Source organism: Bubalus bubalis, chromosome 2 (genome assembly GCF_019923935.1).
Source record: "Bubalus bubalis isolate 160015118507 breed Murrah chromosome 2, NDDB_SH_1, whole genome shotgun sequence".
Classification (NCBI taxonomy): Eukaryota; Metazoa; Chordata; class Mammalia; order Artiodactyla; family Bovidae; genus Bubalus; species Bubalus bubalis.
Window position 1 is genome coordinate 155,122,926 of NC_059158.1, and position 20,759 is coordinate 155,143,684.

Here is a 20,759-nt window from a genome sequence, read left to right on the forward strand (position 1 = left end):
GTCCATTACACTGGCATCTTCCAGTCAATCGCCAACAAGGGTACCCAAAACTCCCCCTCTCCAAATAAGGCTGCGACGGAGAACTGATCAAAGGAGTCAGTTCAGCAAAGTGACTGCTGCTTTATATTTAGCGGGCCTCTTCAAACATTACAGCCCTGGGACTAAGATTCTGAAATTACCCTGGACACAAGAACCAGGGGCAAGGTGAACAGTGCAGATGCCTCAGCCCTACCGATTCAAACTCTGGAGGCGGGAACTGGGATCCTCCTCTTTAGCCACACCTCTAGACTCTTTTGCCCGCTAAAGTTCAAAAACTACCATCTTAGATGGTGTTTGGTGCAACTGAAAGGCAGAAAGTCGCCCGGAAAGGATTGAATGGGGCCAGACTGGGGAGAACGAACACCGGATCCCTGTTGCTGTTCAGTCGTAAGTCGCGTGGAACTCTTTGCGACCCCCTAGACTGCAGCAGGCCAGATCCCTGGGCAGGTATTAACATACCCGCCAGCCCAAATAGGGGGCGGGAAGGGGAGCGGGAATGAGGAGGAAATCGGAGGCTTGAAGAGACCCCTGGCCGCGCCGTGGCCCTCCCGGCAAGCCCCCTCGAGAGTCGGTCTTTACCAGCGTGAGCAGCGCAGCAGCTTCTCCAGCCGGTCAAGCGCAGCGCGGCTGTGGGCCCAGGCCCCGCGACCGGCCGGCTTCATGGCGGGCGCGGGATGAGGCTGGTTCCCGGAGCGGACCCTCGGCTGCCGGTTCCCCTGCATCGCCCCGCCCTCGCGGTGTAGGCTCCTCCGAAGGCGGGAGGCTGAGAGAAGTCGGGCAGCCTCCGAGACACCGGAGACCGGAGACCCGACTCCTCGACCCAAACCCAAGTAGTTCCTAGGTCTGGGCCAGCGGGACGCCTAGAGGGCGGGGCGCGCGGGTGGGCGGGGTGCACGGGGTGGGCGGAGCAAGGCCGAAACGCGCCAAAAGCCGGGGCACGCTAGCTGGTGGGGCGGGGCCTAAGCAGGAGGAGCGGCCGCCGCAGGACCCTTGTGTTGGTGGAAAAGGGGGCGGGGCCACAGGCTATCTGGAGGTATAAATGCAAAAAAAAGCTGAGACGGTTCTAAGGAACTTTCACTGAATTTAATCAATGGAAAGTCACAAGCCGAGAAGTTTTAAGTATTATCTATGTTACTTGCTCAGTCGTGTCTAACTCTTTGCAACCCCCGTGGACTGTAGCCCGCCAGGCTCCTCTGTCCATGGGATTTCCCAGGCAAGATAACTGGAGTGGGTTGCCATGCCCTCCTCAAGGGGATCTTCCGGACCCAGGGATGGAACCTGGGTCTCCTCATTGGCAGGCGAATTCTTTACCGTCTGAGCCACCAGAGAAGCCCTATAAGGAGTGCTATTTCGACAGTTGCTTTGTTTGGAAAAGCTTTGCTGTGACACTGAAGATACCACTCTTGATTGCTAAGAAAGTATCTTTCTTTTCTTTCCCTACTTCCTCTTCCACCCCCACCCCAGGCTTTTCTGTGATCGCCATATATACAGACGGGCTTAGCGGTGGCTCAGAGGGTAAAGCGTCCACCTGCAATGCGAGAGACCTGGGTTCGAATTCCGGGTCGGGAAGATCCCCTGGAGAAGGAAATAGCTACCCACTCCAGTACTCTTGCCTGGAAAATTCCACGGACAGAGGAGCCTGTTAGGTTACAGTCCATGGGATTGCAGAGTCGCACATGACTAAGCAACTTCACTTAGATATACACAGACACTAACTACTACTCACCCCTTCACCCCGCCCCCATCCACTCCACTGCCAAATCTTTGCATTTTTCCCCCCTAACTTACTCGCAAATTTTCCCATTTCTATCTTCACAACAGGTCCAGTTGTATCATTTTAGCCTAGATTTTCCCCATCACCTTCTAGCTGATTCCCCGGTGTCCCCCCAAGTCCCCTTCAATCTTTAAACTGCACTGCAACTGTCTAAAACATTTCCAAATAAACCCATGGTTAGTAGAAGTAGAAGGAGAAAACTAAAGATTTCAACTGACCTATGATAGCATGAGAAACTAAGCACATATTATATATATAAATATACACACATTTGTATATATATAAATTATGTGCTTAGTCACTCAGTCCTGTCTGACTCTTTGCATCCCCATGGATTGTAGCCCACCAGGCTCCTCTGTCCATAGGATTCTCCAGGCAAGAATACTGGAGTGGGTAGCCAGGCCCTCCCCCAGGGGATCTTCCCAACCCAGGGATCGGACCCAGGTCTCCCACATTGAAGGTGGATTCTTTACCGTCTGAGCCACCAGGAAAACCATATAAATTATATGTAAATATATATTATTCATATGTTTCTGTTTATATATAAGCATATATTTACATTTATATATATGTTATAAATTTCAAAAATTTTATGGCACCCCACTCCAATACTCTTGTCTGGAAAATCCCATGGGCAGAGGAGCCTGGTAGGCTGGAGTCCATGGGGTCGCTAAGAGTCGGACACGACTGAGCAACTTCACTTTCACTCTTCACTTTCATGCATTGGAGAAGGAAATGGCAACCCACTCCAGTGTTCTTGCCTGGAGAATCCCAGGGACGGGGGAGCCTGGTGGGCTGCCGTCTATGGGGTCACACAGAGTCGGACATGACTGAAGTGACTTAGCATTAGCATAGCATATATTCTTTCTTATAATAATTTTTTCCATTGTGGCCTAAAACATTTATTAACATACCCTGGAGGAAGATATGGCAACCCATTCCAGTATTCTTGCTAGAATAATCCCATGGGGAGAGGAGCCTGGTGGGCTGCAGTCCATGGGGTTGCACAGTCAGGCACAAGTGAGCAATTGAGCATGCATTTATTAATATATTTAAGTTCAGGGGTAGCCAAGAAGTTAATCCTTGATTTTTAACCCTGTTAAGCCATTGTTTACAATTTGCAGACAAAACAAGCTTTCAGTTCAGTTCAGTCGCTCAGTCATGTCCGACTCTTTACAACCCCATGAACCGCAGCACGCCAGGCCTCCCTGTCCAACTCCAACTCCCAGAGTCCACCCAAACCCATTTCCATCCAGTCGGTGATGGCATCCAACCATCTCATCCTCTGTCGTCCCCTTCTTCAGCCCTCAATCTTTCCCAGCATCAGGGTCTTTTCAAATGAGTCAGCTCTCCACATCAGGTGACCAAAGTATTGGAGTTTCAGCTTCAACATCAGTCCCTCCAATGAACGCCCAGGACGGATCTCCTTTAGGATGAACTAGTTGGATCTCCTTGCAGTCCAAGGGACTCTCAAGAGTCTTCTCCAACACCATACTTCAAAAGCATTAATTCTTCGGCGCTCAGCTTTCTTCACAATCCAACTATCACATCCATACATGACCACTGTAAAAACCATAGCCTTGACTAGACGGACCTTTGTTGGCAAAGTAATGTCTCTGCTTTTTAATAATCTGTCTAGGTTGGTCATAACTTTCCTTCCAAGGAGCAAGCATCTTTTAATTTCATGGCTGCAATCACCATCTGCAGTGATTTTGGAGCCCCCAAAAATAAAGTCGCTAAGAGTCAGACATGACTGAGCGACTTCACTTTCACTTTTTACTTTCATGAATTGGAGAAGGAAATGGCAACCCACTCCATTATTCTTGCCTGGAGAATCCCAGAGACGGGGAAGCCTGGTGGGCTGCCATCTATGGGGTCCCACAGGGTCGGACACGACTGAAGCGACTTAGCAGCAGCAGCAGCAGCAAAAATAAAGTCAGCCACTCTTTCCACTGTTTCCCCATCTATCTGCCGTGAAGTGATGGGATCAGATGCCATGATCTTAGTTTTCTGAATGTTGAGCTTTAAGCTAACTTTTTCACTCTCCTCTTTCACTTTCCGGAGAAGGCAATGGCACCCCACTCCAGTACTCTTGCCTGGAAAATCCCATGGACGGAGGAGCCTGGTGGGCTGCAGTCCATGGGGTCGCAAAGAGTGGGACACGACTGAGCAACTTCACTTTCACTTTTCACTTTCATGCATTGGAGAAGGAAATGGCAACCCACTCCAGTGTTCTTGCCTGTAGAATCCCAGGGACGGGGGAGCCTGGTGGGCTGCCGTCTATGGGGTCTCACAGAGTCGGACACGACTGAAGCGACATAGCAGCAGCAGCAGCTTTCACTTTCATCAAGAGGCTCTTTAGTTCTTCTTCACTTTCTGCCATAAGGGTGGTGTCATCTGCATATCTGAGGTTATTGAGATTTCTCCCAGCAATCTGGATTCCAGCTTGTGCTTCCTCCAGCCCAGCATTTCTCATGATGTACTCTGCATATAAGTTAAATAAGCAGGGTGACAATATACAGCCTCGACATACTCCTTTTCCTATTTGGAACCAGTATGTTGTTCCATGTTCGGTTCTAACTGTTGCTTCCTGACCTGCATACAGGTTTCTCAAGAGGCAGGTCAGGTGGTTTGGTATTCCCATCTCTTTCAGAATTTTCCACAGTTTATTGTTTAGCAAACTTAAAATGTTAAATGAACTTAGAGAATTAGTTGGCAATTTCAGGAGCCAGTCTTTTTTTTTTAATTATAATTTTTAAAATTTTAATGAAGTATAGTTGATTTACAATGTTGTATTAATTTCTTCTGTGGCTTCCCTGGTGACTCAGAAGGTAAAGGATCTGCCTGTCATTCAGGAGACCCAGGTTTGAACCCTGGGTCAGGAACATCCCCTGGAGAAGGGAATGGCTATCTACTCCAGTATTCTTGCCTGGAGAATTCCATGGACAGAGGAACTCTGGAATTGGCAGCTCCAGTCCATGAGGTGGAAAAGAGTCAGACACACTGTGGAGCACAGTTGGAAAGAGACTGACACTTTCCACACTTTTTATATATATATATATATATATATATATTCTTTTTTATTTTCTTTTCCATTATGGTTTATCACAGGATACTGAATATAATGCCCTGTGCCATAAAGTAGGACCTTATTGTTTATTCATTCTATATGTAATACTTTGCATCTGCATCTGCTAACCCCAAAGTCTCAGTCCCTCCCCCCAAACCCCCTCCCCCTTGGTATCCACAAGTCTGTTCTTAATGTCTGTTTCTGTTTCATTTATTTTGTACTTTAGATTACACAAAGTGTTATCATATAATATTTGTCTTTCTCTTTCTGACTTCACTTAGTTGATAATCTCTAGATCCTTCCATGTTGCTGCTAATGGCGTTATTGCTTTCTTTTTTATGGCTGAATGGTATTCCATTGTAGATATGTATCAGCCCGTCTTTTTCCATTCATCTCAGACAGTCCTACTTCTAATCCCACTTCCTCTATTGAATAATTGTGTGATTTAAACCAAGTCTTAAGTTCTCTGAGAATTTGTTTCCTTATTCACAATATAGAGATTTATCCTGTAGATTTGTCAGATTATTAAATGAGATAAATGTAAAATCACCTACATCATAAGTACTCAAAACCAATGTGAAGATGACTGGTACTGTGAATGCTTTACTTATCCTAAAATACATTGAATACTTTTATCAGATGCCTTTTATTTTTTATCAGGGCACACTTTACTTTGTGATCAGCATAAATGAAAATTTCACATTTTGGTCAAATGATTTGAGAACCAAATAATTGTTACTGGTCTATTCATAGTGCTATTAAGTGAATTATGATGCAGGTGCAATGAGCTCTTTCTCCTATTTGTTTCCTTTTTCCTTCCCTCTACCACTGCTCCATAGGTCTTCCCCAGCGGCTCAGTCAGTAAAGAATCTTCCAGGAATGCAGGAGATTGCCTGCAATGTAAGAGGCCCAGGTTCAGTGTCTGAGTCAGGAAGATCCCCAGGAGAAGGAAAAGACAACCTACTCCAGTATTTTTGCTTGGGAAATCCCATAGACAGAGGAGTCTGGAGGGCTACAGTCCATGTGGTCACAAGATTTGGACACAACTTAGTGACTAAACCACCACCACTGCTCCAATAACTCCCACCCCCTAACCTCACAAAATTCTTGGCAGCTGTTTTGAGGTGGCTACAGTTAACTGGTCAAGAGAATAGGCAAAGTTATTCTTCCATCAGCCACTTCCCCTTCCATTCCCTTACTCCCAGCCCCGCAGTGCTGCAGTTCAGCTGGCTGATGCTTAGCTTTTAGTTGAGATGGGATATGTGTCTTTAAACCAACTCTTCCTCCCAGCCCTGGATCCTGAATTTCAAGAGCCAGTTCTTTCTCACACATCCACTGGACGTGCAGGTAAAAAGATGAGCAACCTTTCAGGATGAGGTCCACGAACAATGTGTGAAATTCTGCTCCCAAAGAAAACCTCCCCTGGGAAATCTAGTCCACTTATAGGATTCCAGGGGAGTCTTAGCTTAGGGCATTAACAATATCCCTTCTCTGCTTTAAAAGAACGAAATGGTATCTTCACATCACTTCATGGCAAATAGACAGGGAAATAAAGGAAACAGTGACAGATTTTATTTTCTTGGGCTCCAAAATCACTACAGACTGTGACTGCAGCCATGAAATTAAAAGATGCTTACTTGGAAGAAAAGCTATGACAAACCTAAATGAAAACCTGCTGCTGCTGCTGCTAAGTTGATTCAGTCATGTCCGACTCTGCGCGACCCCATAGACAGCAGCCCACCAGGCTCCCCTGTCCCTGGGATTCTCCAGGCAAGAACACTGGAGTGGGTTGCCATTTCCTTCTCCAATGCATGAAAGTGAAAAGTGAAAGTTAAGTCGCTCAGTCGTGTCCGACTCTTAGCTTCCCCATGGACTACAGCCTATCAGGCTCCTCTGTCCATGGGATTCTCCAGGCAAGAGTACTGGAGTAGGGTGCCATTGCCTTCTCTGAAATGAAAACCTAGATGGCATATTAACGGAGAAGGCAATGGCACCCCACTCCAGTACTCTTGCCTGGAAAATCCCATGGACAGAGGAGCCTGGTAGGCTGCAGTCCATGGGGTCGCACAGAGTTGGACACGACTGAAGCAACTTAGCAGCAGCAGCAGCAGCAGCAGCAGATGGCATATTAAAGAGCAGAGACATCACTTTGCTGACAAAGGGCTGTATAGTCAAAGCTATGGTTTTTCCAGTAGTCATGCACAGATGTGAGAGTTGGACCATAAAGAAGTCTGAGTGGCAAATAATTGAAGTTTTTGCGTTGTGGTGCTGGAAAAGACAAGGAGTCCCTTGGACTGCAAGGAGATCAAACCAGTCAATCCAAAAGGAAATCAACCCTGAATATTCACTGGAAGGACTGATGCTGAAGCTGAAACTCTAATACTTTGGTCACCTGATGCGAAGAGGCAACTCATTACAAAAGACCCTGATGCTGGGAAAGATTGAGGGCAGAAGGAGAAGGGGATGACAGAGGATGAGATGGTTGGAGAGCATCACCAACTCAATGGACCCGAGTTTGAGCAAACTCCAGGAGATGTGAAGGACAGGGAAGCCTAGCATGCTGCAGTGCATGGAATCACAAAGAGTCAGACACAACTTAGTAACTGAACAACAAAATAGTATCTTATGTCCCTTTCTGTTTCCCTGCAAGGACCTCCTGAATTCTTGAGTTTAGGTTTGCTGCTTCATTTCACTCCTAGTCTTTCGTTCTCTTCTTCCAATTAAGCATTATTCCCCAGAACCTCAGACTCTTCCAAAATTATTCATCCTACCCCAGTGTAACACTCTGGTACCGGGAGGTAATCTGAATGATACAAATTGGCTTGCTCTAGCCTACTTACCCATTCTGCTCTCTCCATGCCCAGCCCCTCCTCACTGTGATTACCATCTATAATTCTACTTTGGGCTTCCCAAGTGGCACAGTGGTAAAGAACCTGCCTGCCAACATAGGAGACACAAGAGACATAGGTTTCATCCCTAGGTTGGGAAGATCCCCTGGAGTAAGAAATGGCAACCCACTTCAGTATTCTTGCCTGGAGAATCCCATGGACAGAGAAGCCTCAAAGAGTGAGACTGAGCACAAGCATGAATTCTACTTTACTCCAAATGGGCTTCCCTTGTGGCTCACCTGGTAAAGAATCTGCCTGCAATGTGGGAGACCTGGGTACAACCCTTGGGTTGGAAGATCTCCTGGAGAAGGGAAAGGCTACCCACTCCAGTATTCTGGCCTGGGGAATTCCATGAACTGTAGAGTCCATGGGGTCACAAAGTATCAGACATGACTGAGACACTTTTACTTATTCCAAAGGCATCTTGTGCCTGGACCTCTTTGCCAATATTCAGGCTCAGTATAACTATTTGTTGAAAACAGTCTAAATGCTAACTTTTTTGTGTGTGTTTGAAGTATTTTACAAGTACTAAATTCCTCATATTCATTTGGATGAACATATATAACAAGCAAAATGGGAGAAGCATAATACCCAGACTCTCAGCCCATGGAATGTAAGTTATCCCACAAATTTAGCGTGTACACTAGTTCTTCTCTGGCTTTTAATTATGATGTCATGCAGTGAACTCACCACCTCAGTTCTTTTGAGTGCTTTCTCCTTGACGGATATTAATTTTGTTTTCAATGACCTGGCCACCAACGAGTCCATCCAGGGGCCCAGCTCTGCTCCAGAGTCGTATTGGTAAGAACTTTGGGGCTTAGTTGGATTCAGATTCCAAACCTCCTACCAACCAAACCTCTGCTGTAGTTCAGGACACAAACTGCCAGTCTGGATCAATGCTGCTGGAGCAAGGTCAACCTCAAGCTCTGATTCTCTCTCCTGTGGTCAATTCTCCTTGTCTGAGTTTCCTTAGAGAAGCAAACACTTAAAAACTATTTTTTTTTTAATTTTGATACAGTTTTTCAAGGTTACTTTCCATTTACAGTTATTGAAAAATTATTGGATCTATTACCTATGTTGTACAACATCTAAGAGTTTGAGCCTGTCTTACACCCAATAGTTTGTGCCTCCTACTTCTTACCCCTATATTCCCCCTTCCCACTCTCCACTGCCAGTTTTGTTCTCTATATCTGTGAGTTTGCTCTTTTGTTATGTTCACTAGTCTATTGTATTTTTTAGATTCCACATGTAAGTGATATTATACAATATTTATCTTTCTCTGTCTGACTTATTTCACCTATCATAATGTCCTCCATGGAGAAGGCAACGGCAACCCACTCCAGTACTCTTGCCTGGAAAATCCCATGGATGGAGGAGCCTGGTGGGCTGCAGTCCATGGGGTCGCTAAGAGTCGGGCACGACTGAGTGATTTCACTTTGACTTTTCACTTTCATACATTGGAGAAGGAAATGGCAACCCACTCCAGTATTCTTGCCTGGAGAATCCCAGGGACAGAGGAGCCTAGTGGGCTGCCGTCTATGGGGTCGCACAGAGTCGGACACGACTGAAGCGACTTAGCAGTAGCAGCATGAAACCTCAAGCTCTCCCCAGAAAATGCAGTTTGAAAACAATTCATAAAGAACAATCGAATGTGGTAATTGATGGAGTAGAACAAACCTCCCCCGCATCTAGGAGGGTGGTATCTGCTCTCTACCTATAACTGAGCCAGCCTTCCTATGAGGTGAAAATGCAATTAACCTAAGTTAAAGTCATAAGTTCTGTGCCATTTTTTCTGGAAACCAGTGTGGCATAATGATTAAGTGCCTTGGAGCTCTGGAGTCAATCAGAACTGAGTTAAAAACCAAGCCCTGTCATTTCCTGGAATTGTGTCCATGGGCTCATTGTTTAACCTGTCCTGGAACTTAGTTTAATCTTTTGCAGACCTCAGATTAATGTATATCAACCTCACATTCGTAGGGTTGTTGTGAGAAAGGAATGACAAACTTTGAGACTCTTCTAAACCAAGACGGCAGCACAACCAGTGCAAATCTCTTCACAATGGGCTATCCTAAACCTTAATGTATATATTAAAGCTTATGTCACAGAAAGTGCACAACACATTTTCCCATTTTTAGAACCGGTTTTAGCATTGTTGATTTACACTAAGCCAGTTATGCTTGCTTTAAAATTCTCTTATGAAAGAGTACCTCTTCTGAACGAGAAGGAGCCACTCAATTCTGTGCCTATGGAACAGAGATACTAGCTGTAGCAATTCCTTTGCAAATATGATGTCGTAACTCTGAAAAGAAGCTTGAATTCTATTTAACGCCCATAATCTCTCTTAGTATCTTCGCAGATGCAGTATCTACTGAATTCCTAACATCATCCTTGGCATGGTGTTAGGACTTGATAATAAAATCCTTATAGTTTTTGTTCAGTTAACTTGGAGATCTTTTATTTACAATATTTTGTTCCTCCTTTAAGAGCAAGAACACCTCAGCAGTTAAAAACAGTAATTTGGGGGACTTTCCTGGCAGTGTAGTGGTTAAGACTCTGTGCTTCCAATGCAATGGGTACAAGTTTGATCCCTGGTCAGGGAACTAAGATCACATATGCTGTGCAGTGCAGCAAAAAAAAAAAAAAAAAAAAACAGTTATTTTGTTCTATGTACTATAAGCAGTATTATGAAGCAAACCAAACAGTATGGCCAAAACTAATCAGTACCCACACCCTGCTGAACCATATGATGAAGGTGGATCCCCTCTTGATTGGTAGGGTTGTGCATACCTGTATTGATCAAGATAGTGGCTGCAGCCTCTTTGTGTTGCATGTATAGACACAGTCTCAAGGTCACGTAGACCTTGGCATTTACTGAAAAACTATCTAAATCTCTAGAAGCTTGTAAATAGTTTGAAATGGTTTCTGATAGGATGTTAACCCCATTCTTGTGGGCACCTACCAAATTTCTGTCACTGAATCAGAAGTAACTAGTCTAAGGGCATGGGTATATTAATAAGTCCCTTCAGCAGAGAATTTAAAGGTTTTTGTGTCTTCTGTATTTCCTGATCATTTATCAAATTCGGTCTGACACAGATATTTCACTGGTCATTGTTTTTTGTTCAACAGACTTCAGAGTTCAGCCCATTCCACTGCCTTTTATTGCTTGCTGTTTTTAAGGAGATGCCTCAGTAGAAACCTCCTTTTTCTGTACAGCGTAATTATTGAAGCACATAAAGCGGTTATAGCAGGAATTTATCACTTTCAGGTGGAAATACTCCCAGCCAAATAAAAGATAGAATAGGAATGCCAGACGCGATTTATAACAGGCTCACTGACATTTTGTGTCGAGAAGCTTTACCAATGAATAAGCATCAAGTCATAAATCTCTGTAAACGTGATTAAAGCAAGCAAGTTATTCTTTGAGGGGACACCATAATAAAAGAATGTTGTGATGCAAAGCAGGAAAATTCTGTTGACAAAAGTCACCAAAAACAGCTGTCAGTAAAATTTACAAACAGCTTGTTTTAAATTCTCTTGAATTCCAGCAGCTGTTAGTTTGCGCATAAAGTGTTCGTTTACAAAATAAGAATTGGCCCTAGTTTGGATCATTGTGTTTCAAAATTTTGTTATCAATTTAATCAAAATTCATACAATAATTTAAATTTATTTCCAAGGCCAAGTGAGAGGTAATCAGTATATTTAAGTATACCTTAGACACAGTATATGTTCAATAAATAGTGAAATAAATGAGTGAATGACTGTATACCACTGTCCCTGAAATTACAAAGTGCATTTCATCTTTTTTTCCATTCACATATACTGTTTTGAAAATTATGGTTTGTTCATATTGAATTCATTTTGCTAACCCTTAATAGCCCTTCAGAAATAGATTTTAGAGTTTAGAACATTGAATTAAAATTTAGTTACTATGTAAACTCACTCTGTGAGAGAAAGTTTATCAAATCATTCAATATTTTGCATATGCCTTCACTTAGTTGCTTTTCTCACTATTTCAAAGATAGTTTATATATTTCTTCATCTGTGAAGCAGGGATAATAGAAAATACTTCATTGCTATTGTATGGATAAAGTAAACTAATACCCTTAGAAAAGTCCTTGATTGATACATTGTAAACTCTTAATACTATCACTTATTACTGTACAAAACTCTAAGTTCAAGAATAATAAAGTGATAAGAAATTTATTCTTAAGTAATAAGAATGACAATATCCTCTTCGAAGCTCAGATCGGAATCCAGTATGTTTCAACTTTTAAAAATATACGTTCCCTCAGCCTCTCTCTTTCTGTGTGTGTGTGTGTGTGTGTGTGTATGTATATATGTGGCACTTGTGGTAAAGAATCCACCTCCCAAAGCAGGAGACTCAAGAGACACAGGTTCAATTCCTGGGTCAGGAAGATCCCCTGGAGAAGGAAATGGCAACCCACTTCAGTACTCTTGCCTGGGAAATTCCATGGACAGAGGAGCCTGGCGGGTTACAGTCCATTTGGTGGCAAAGAGTCGGATACGACTAAGTGACTGAGAACACACATGCAGTTTTTAGATGTTAATTGGGAGATAGGGAAGTTGCCTCAAATGATAAAAGCTTATCTTAAAAATAACTATACCAACACTTTTCACTGTTAAGCCAGACATACACAATGATAATCTTTACAAGAATTATTCAAATCATTGAGAAAAATATACAGTCATTCCTCAATATGGGGCAGGAGTCATAGGGTAGGGAGGGGAAGATTGGTTCCAGGAACCGCCATGCATACCAAAATCTGAGGTTGCTCAAGTGTCATGTAAGCCCTCTGCGTGTGCGGGTTCCATATCCAAGGATAAACCAACCTTGGACCACGTACCAAGTTTGGGACCCACAGTTGGTTGAATCTGAGGATACAGAACCCACAGATAAGAAGGTCCAACTGTACATTTACTAAAAGAATTCTATGTATAAGTGGACCTGCACAGTTCAAACCCCTGTCATTCAACGGTCAACTCTATCCATTGGTTTTTAATTTCCAAAAAGAGTCTATAGAATGCAGACTTACCATATAATCTTAACAATCACCTAATGGTACAGATGTCATTATCTCTTCAGTAGACAGAAAAGAGGCTTCAGATTGTTTAGTCATCATCCCAAGGACACACAGTTTATAAATGGCAGAGGCGGGAAATAGATCCAGGTCTGCCTGTCTTCAAAACCCAAGTTTTAAGCACCTGCATAACCTACTTTTAATTAAATTTAACTTCCAAGGATTTTTAAGTCCAAATTAAAGACCAGAGCGCATACTGACTTTCAGCACACTTTCTCATTATAAAATTATAAAAGAAGTTTAATTCATAGTCTTTTCCCTCAAGAGAATTTACTGTCTACAGATAAGACTAATATAAGAAACAATACAAATTATATGAGACAGGTTATAATTGTTTCATTATGCAGTGCATCTGTAAGTATCACAAAATGTCAGAGGATAGAGTGTTTAAAATTGCTTACAAAAGACTGGGGTGATGGTGGATGTTTTTATGGGAGAGGTGAAAGTGGAAGTTCAGTCTTGGAAGATAAAAGTTTGAAGTAGTAGAAACGCAGAGGAAGATTATTTCAAATGGGCAAAATCATATAACAAAGAGACACATGATGGGGGAACATTGGCACCAGTTTGACTAGAACAAAAACATTAGATTGAAGCATATGAAATGACTGTTTTTGTAGGTCAAAATTAGTCAGGTAACAGCAATTTCAGCTGGCTCGAGCTGCTGCTGCTGCTGCTGCTAAATCGCTTCAGTCTATTACATATTAAATAGTAGTGATTATGTATAGTGTATGAAAGTGAAAGTTGCTCAGTTGTGTCTGACTCTTTTCAACCTGATGGACTATACAGTCCATGAAATTCTCCAGGCCAGAATACTAGAGTGGGTAGCCTTTCCCTTTTCCAGGGGATCATCCCAACCCAGGGATTGAACTCAGGTTTCCCACATTGCAGGCGGATTCTTTAGCAGCTGAGCCACAAAGGAAGCCCATGTATAATACATAGCTGAGTGCAATAAAGAATTTCTGGAATTTGGGAGAGGAGTCCATGAAAAACCACTTTCTTAAGACGGAAGCAAGCAGGAATGAACTAATACTGGCTGAGATTATTATTTGCTCATCTATGCACTGTAAGAGAGATTTGGAAATAGGTTGCTTAGATATTCAAATAAAAGCCCTGGTTCAATTAAAGCAAATTGAGTAAAATTAAAGGATTGAATTTTTTTTTTAAACTTGCCTTTTCAAGGCAACTTGAGCATGAGAATAAAAATTAACTAACATTATTAAAAACAACAATACACATTTATATGGTTTTGGCATCTATCAGTGATGTGTGGTAGCTGGTTTATACAGGTTCAAAAGATCCAACACTAAATTTGTAGGAATTTTACTAGCTATTTGTTAAACATAGCCATTATCAAAAAAACATATTATGTAAGCTTAGAATTAAATAAATTGTTTCTTAAAAGTAGTAAATATTTAAAACTCATCGCGTCCTAAATGTGTTACTACATTTTAAAAATTATCTATCTTCTTAGTGTGAATTATATTTTTTAGAAATTTCTATGATGAACATGCTATAATACATAAAGGTGGGCCTGCACATTTCTTGCCAATTTCATGATCAGTAACCTCCTCTTGGTGGCTTGAAATCTATGCTGCTTCTTGCTTTCTTGCTTGCTTGCTTGCTTGCTAAGTCGCTTCAGTCGTGTCCGACTCTGTGCGACCCCATAGATGGCAGCCCACCAGGCTCCCTCGTCCCTGGGATTCTCCAGGCAAGAACACTAGAGTGGGTTGCCATTTCCTTCTCCAATGTATGAAAGTGAAAAGTAAAAATGAAGTCACGCAGTCATGTCCAACTCCTAGTGACCCCATGGACTGCAGCCTACCAGGGTCCTCCGTCCATGGGATTTTCCAGGCAAGAGTACTGGAGTGGGGTGCCATCGCCTTCTCCGGAAATCTATGTTAGTTACAGATTAATATGTCATGTCTGTAATTCTTATATTATGAATTGGCACAAAAAATTGATGATTTGTTTTTCCAGTATTCAAAACTAAGTCAGCAAACAATTCACTCACATCACTGATAAACAGGTTTCACTTTATCTTATTCATGAATTTAACATGAATATCAACCAATATGTGTGGGAATTATGCTCAGAAAGCCAGTTATTCAACGTTTACCAGCAGAACAGTGCATCTTCCCATCTGGTGTCTCCCTATTCATCCCCACCCCTCCACCCCCTACACACATCCCCACCCCCCTGCCATGAATGTCTTCAGGCTACATTTCACATTCATTCACAGACCTGGTGTTGGCTATAGTATTGGCATCTAGCTTTTCCCTCTTCCCAGGCTTTGACTCAGAGTCCCACAGTGATTCCTGCTGCCATATGCTCTGAGATCCTGAGATTCTTACTCCTTTGGGTTCCACAACTCCAGTCTAAAGCTGTCTCTAGTGGCTACCTTTGGAAGGTTCTCTGGGTCAACACTGCTTTATTAAAATAGGGAGATTTCCTTTTCGGCAATATTGTACCTGGGAGCTTCCCTGATAGCTCAGTTGGTAAAGAATCCTCCTGCAGTGCAGGAGACCCGGGGTCGGTTCCTGGGTTGGGAAGTTTCCCTGGAGAAGGGATAGGCTACCCACTTCAGTATTCTTTGCTTTCCTTGTGGCTCAGCTGGTAAAGAATCTGCCTGCAGTGCTGGAGACCTGCGTTCAATCCCTGAGTTGGGAAGATCTTCTGGGGAAGGGAAAGGCTGCCCACTCGAGTATTCTGGCTTGGAGAATTACCAGCTGTATAGTCCATGGGGTCACAAAGAGTCAGACAAGATCAAGTCACTTTCACTTTCAATATTGTACCTATTCTGAACTAATTATGTTGCCTCGTGCCTGAAGTATCTCCCAAAAATAATATATGAAGTTGACTCTTCTGGTTTTGCTGTGCTTTTTATGTTCACATCACACATTTCTGAAGGCTGGTTTGGAGAAGCACCTCCTAACCTACTTGACCTTCTCTGTGTGTTTCTAGCAGGTATCACTAGCTAATACACTATTCATTTAACTTATTTATCTGATTTAATATTTGTATTTCCTTATGGAATGTATGCTCCAGGAGAGCAGAGGGCTTTTTTGTCTGCTCATTTCTATAACCTCAGCACACAGAACAGCACTGGGGGCTTAATAGGTATTTACAAAAATGAATGAATGGGGACAACGTGACAGATCTTATGCCGTAGTCAGAATTAGCTTGGCCCTTTGATGCTAAGGACATTATTTCTGGACCAAATTTGCTCTACATTCCCTTTAATTAAGAGAAGGTTTTTGGTTTTTATTTTTCTGTTTTTCCTCTGGAGATTCCTAAATCATTTGTGCCCTCTACTGTGCTGTGCTTAGTCACTCAATCATGTCTGGCTCTTTGCAACCCCATGGTCTGTAGCCCACCAGGCTTCTCTGTCCATGGGGATTCTCCAGGCAAGAATACTGCAGTGAGTTGCCATGCCCTTTTCCAAGGGATCTTCCCAACCCAGAGATTAAACCCAGGTCTCCTGCACTGTAGGCAGATTCTTTACCGTCTGAGTCACCCGGGAAGCCCAAGAACTGAAGTGGGTAGCCCATCTCTTCTCCAGGGGATCTTCCCAACCAAGGGATCAAACCCAGGTCTCCTGCATTGCGGGCAGATTCTTTACCAACTGAGCCACCAGAGAAGCCCCATTTGTGCCCTACAAGTTCTCTAAAAATGATTAAACTCTTCTCCTTGGTGGGTGTTCCTTAGACTCCCCTCCCCACACCATTCCCTAGTCATACATAGAGTCGTAACTGGAAAGTTATAACGTAACCTGTCTAAAGAGAAATAAAACCTATAAGCCTGTAAAATCAGAATGTTTTAAAAAAAAAATGATTTTCTTAATGGTTCAAATCAGAATTTCTTTTGTGAGATGGTTTGGTAAAATTCTTGATAAGATGTTTGGCTAAGAAGGGTATTCATAAAAGCTAAAGCAGCAACAGGCAGTGTTTAAACTACTATGGACAAGGAGAAAAAAAATTAGCTTTGGGGCCTGGGAAGGAGGGAATGGGAGAGGCAGGGACAGAAAGAAGAGCCAACAAGACTGTCACAGGATAGGGCTTGCAACAAGAAAAGGCAGCCGATGAAGAGTCCCAGGAGTTGGATGGTGAGAACTTTAAGAACAAGTCCTTAATAATGGAACTTTTTAAGCCAGCTATAGGATTACTATGGAAACAAATCTGAATTCCGTGGATTTATGGGGCCTGGCTCCCTGAAAAATGCTATGGATGCTCTCTATGTACACTGAGGTAGAGATAATGGTATTTCATGTCTCTTATGCCAGTGAAGCAGCTGAACAATATTTTTGCTTACAGATCAGAGCACATCATCATATGCTGCCCAGCCCCCCACACCAAAAAAAAAATACAGATAGGAGCTGGCTGGCAATCTGGGACCTTGAAATGATGAGGAAAGTATGAAATTGTTAGCAAAATGGTGAGAGCCCAGATTTGAGCAAGTCTGCTTGGAAATCCAATCTTTTGTTTTATCTCAGTAGGACCACTGAGATAAAACTGACCAGGTAAGAAGATTCTGGGTTTTTTGTTGTTTTATTATTTTTTTTAAAAACATCAGATACTTTCTGCCCCCAAAGAAAAACATTTTGCTCACAGAACAAGAAGGACAAAGGCTGTGGTGTTGGAAGATGTTTCAGGCTTCTAGCATTTCACCCTCAAAACCATCCAAACAGCCCACCAAATGTGTGCTTATTCTGCAAGAGGCAAGAGACAAGAGTCTGTGTGGGTAAAAAACATTACCTGAAATTTTTTTCTGATCATATTATCTTCTCAATAGAGTTCTATTTTCACATTCAATGACATGATGTCCAAGATTTTCACACCTTTCTGGCTTATTACTTTAGGTGAATGTGGGTGCTCTGATGGCAGTAATTATCAAAACCCAGAAAGAACAGGAAAAGGAAAAAGACCCTTTGTTTTCCAGCTTATTTTTAATGGTTAAGGCTACTTATAACAAAAAGGAGAAATATACTTCAAAGGTATACATATTTTTAAAAGGATTCATGTGCATCTTTTGGGGTAGGAGTAGGGAGATAAAAAAAATAGGAGAGATGGAATAACAACTAATGAAGAGGCTAAGAAACAAAAACAAACCAAAATGAAAACAGGACATTGTACTTGAGACTTGGTCCAGAGCAGAGGGTGCAGGTTCAATCCATAGTCAGGAAACTAAGATTCCACGTGTTGTGGGGCACAGCCAAAAAATTATATATATAAAAAAAAGATACATGATCAAGCCCTTGCCCTGCCATTTGCTAACACTCTGACTTTAGTTAAGTCATTTAACACATCTCACACATCACATGGTTCTTGAGCATGTACATGCCATCACTCTTTTAGGTGCTGGAAAACCAATCTCTCTCCCACCCCCGTCACGGATTTTATAATCTCTGCTTCCCTTGTATTAATGCTATAATAGGAATAATAATAATTACCTTCTCATAGTGTTGCTGTGAGAATCAAATGAGAATATCTTATGTAAAAACAGTATGTAAGCTATACACACCAATGATTATTATAAAGCTATGACAAACCTAAACAGCGTATTAAAAAGCAAAGGCACCACCTTGCTGACAAAGGTCCATAGTCAAAGCTATGGTTTTTCCAGTAGTCATGTACAGATATGAGAGTAAGACCATAAAGAAAGCTGAGCATCAAAGAACTGATGCTTTCAAATTGTGGTGCTGGAGAAGACTGTTGAAACCTTCCTGGACTGCAAGGAGATCAGATCAAATACTTCTCCTTATCTGACCTCAAAATAAGAGGTACTCAACCAACCCTACATTTGTTAAAATTGAAACAAATTTTTTAAACTTCAGTGGCTTCTGCTGAAGTAAATATCTTCTTTAAAAAAAAGAAAATCTATCAGGATTTTGTGCAACTCCCATTATGATCAACAGACAATGTGGCTTGCTTTGAAATTTTTCATCTGGATTTCATTTCCAAGTAGGAATTAAATTTCCTTTCTTGAATTGTAGGGTGCCAGAATAAATGGTTGAAGCATTGGGGGAGAATCAGAAAATCACACTCATTCTGTTCTAATACTAGAACCACAGACAAAATAACCCCCTATAATTTAAATAGAGATATCCTCAGACCTTGGTAGTTTTTAATTACATAACATCATTACAACATAGTTAAAAGAAAAATATATCTAAAGATAATTTTTTAAATTTTTAAATTAAAATAACAAAAAAATAAAAACAAACAAAATAGCAATTTAAGACTGGTTCCAAATAGGAAAAGGAGTATGTAAAGGCTGTATATTGTCACCCTGCTTATTTAACTTCTATGCAGAGTACATCATGAGAAACGCTGGGCTGAAAGAAGCACAAGCTGGAATCAAGATTGCCAGGAGAAATATCAATAACCTTGGATATGCAGATGACACCCTTGGATAGGCAGAAAGTGAAGAGGAACTAAAAAGCCTCTTGATGAAAGTGAAAGAGGAGACTGAAAAAGTTGGCTTAAAGCTCAACATTCAGAAAACAAAGATCATGGCATCTGGTCCCATCATTTCATGGGAAATAGATGGGGAAACAGTGGAAACAGTGTCCGACTTTATTTTTTGGGCTCCAAAATCACTGCAGATGGTGACTGCAGCCATGAAAGTAAAAGACGCTTACTCCTTGGAAGAAAAGTTATGACCAACCTAGAGAGCATATTCAAAAGCAGAGACATTACTTTGCCAACAAAGGTCCATCTAGTAGAGGCTATGGTTTTTCCAGTGGTCATGTATGGATGTGAGAGATGGACTGTGAAGAAAGCTGAGCCACAAAGAATTGATGCTTTTGAACTGAGGTGTTGGAGAAGACTCCTGAGAGTCCCTTGGACTGCAAAGAGATCCAACTGGTCCATTCTGAAGATCAGTCCTGGGTGTTCTTTGGAGGGAAGGATGCTAAAGCTGAAGCTCCAGTACTTTGGCCACCTCATGCGAAGAGTTGACTCATTGGAAAAGACTCTGATGCTGGGAGGGATTGGGGGCAGGAGGAAAAGGGGACGACAGAGGATGAGATGGCTGGATGGCATCACTGACTCGATGGACGTGTTTGAGTGAACTCCGGGAGTTGGTGATGGCATGCTGCAATTCATGGGTTCGCAAAGAGTCGGACACAACTGAGAGACTGAACTGAACTGAACTCAGGGAATAAATTTAATATCAAGTCAAACAGAACCATAGCCCCATATCCTCTCTTATTCTCATTCACATGCTGTATTTCTTTAAATAAAATTCTAGCACTAACATATTTGTAGCTCAAGCAAGCTTGACAAGCTCTGCTCTGCTAAGTGTTCTATAATTAATCAAAAATTGTTAAGTATTACTTGAAATGAGTATTTCTTTTAAGTATTACTTGCTGACAAGCACACCAGTTTTGAAGTAGTGGTAGTACCTCTTTTAAATAGTATTTGATCCATGGATCTTCTAAATAAAATTGCCACTAACTTTTGAAAATAAAAGTTACCGTAAGACATCATTTTCTTTCTTACAAACTGAAATATGCCTGCAGACGTGAATAAATTGGTTTATGTATGCATTTCTGTATTGTGCTTTACTTAAATTTACAGCCAAGTAAGCATAGAACAAACCACTACATAATACAACCAAGATCAAAGGCAAATAAAAGGAATAGTGTGTGCATACATATATTATTGTAGTAGGATATAAGATTAAACTGACTCATTCTTAAATTCACAAGGTTGAAGAGTTACAGACTTTAGAAATATAGGAAAGAGTTTTTTCTGCAGTAAATTATTGCAGACAATTGAACATTTCAAAGTGTGAACAACTGGGCCTATGTAAGCATAAAGAATAAACAGATCACTAAATTTGGTTTGTGTAGTGTTTAAGCATGGTGTGATATATGTCATGGCTTAGTT

General features: G+C 41.9%; 1 protein-coding gene and 1 long non-coding RNA gene across 3 annotated transcripts in view; one reads left to right on the forward strand and one right to left on the reverse strand.

Moving 5' to 3' along the window:
- The window catches only part of BARD1 (BRCA1 associated RING domain 1), a 90,190-nt gene extending 89,272 nt beyond the window's left edge, over positions 1-918 (reverse strand). Inside the window, exon 1 of one of the 2 annotated variants that reach the window (XM_006051405.4) lies at positions 619-918. In XM_006051405.4, coding sequence (XP_006051467.4) covers positions 619-761 — 143 coding nt within the window. In that variant the 5' untranslated portion in view covers positions 762-918. The remainder of the gene's footprint in view (positions 1-618) is intronic. The other variant, XM_044937771.2, reaches the window with a different exon arrangement.
- Positions 309-19,241, forward strand: LOC112582922. Its single transcript, XR_003107242.3, has 3 exons — positions 309-426; positions 17,181-17,386; positions 19,179-19,241. It is a non-coding gene; the product is annotated as an uncharacterized LOC112582922 (long non-coding RNA).
- Positions 19,242-20,759: the final 1,518 nt, after the last annotated feature.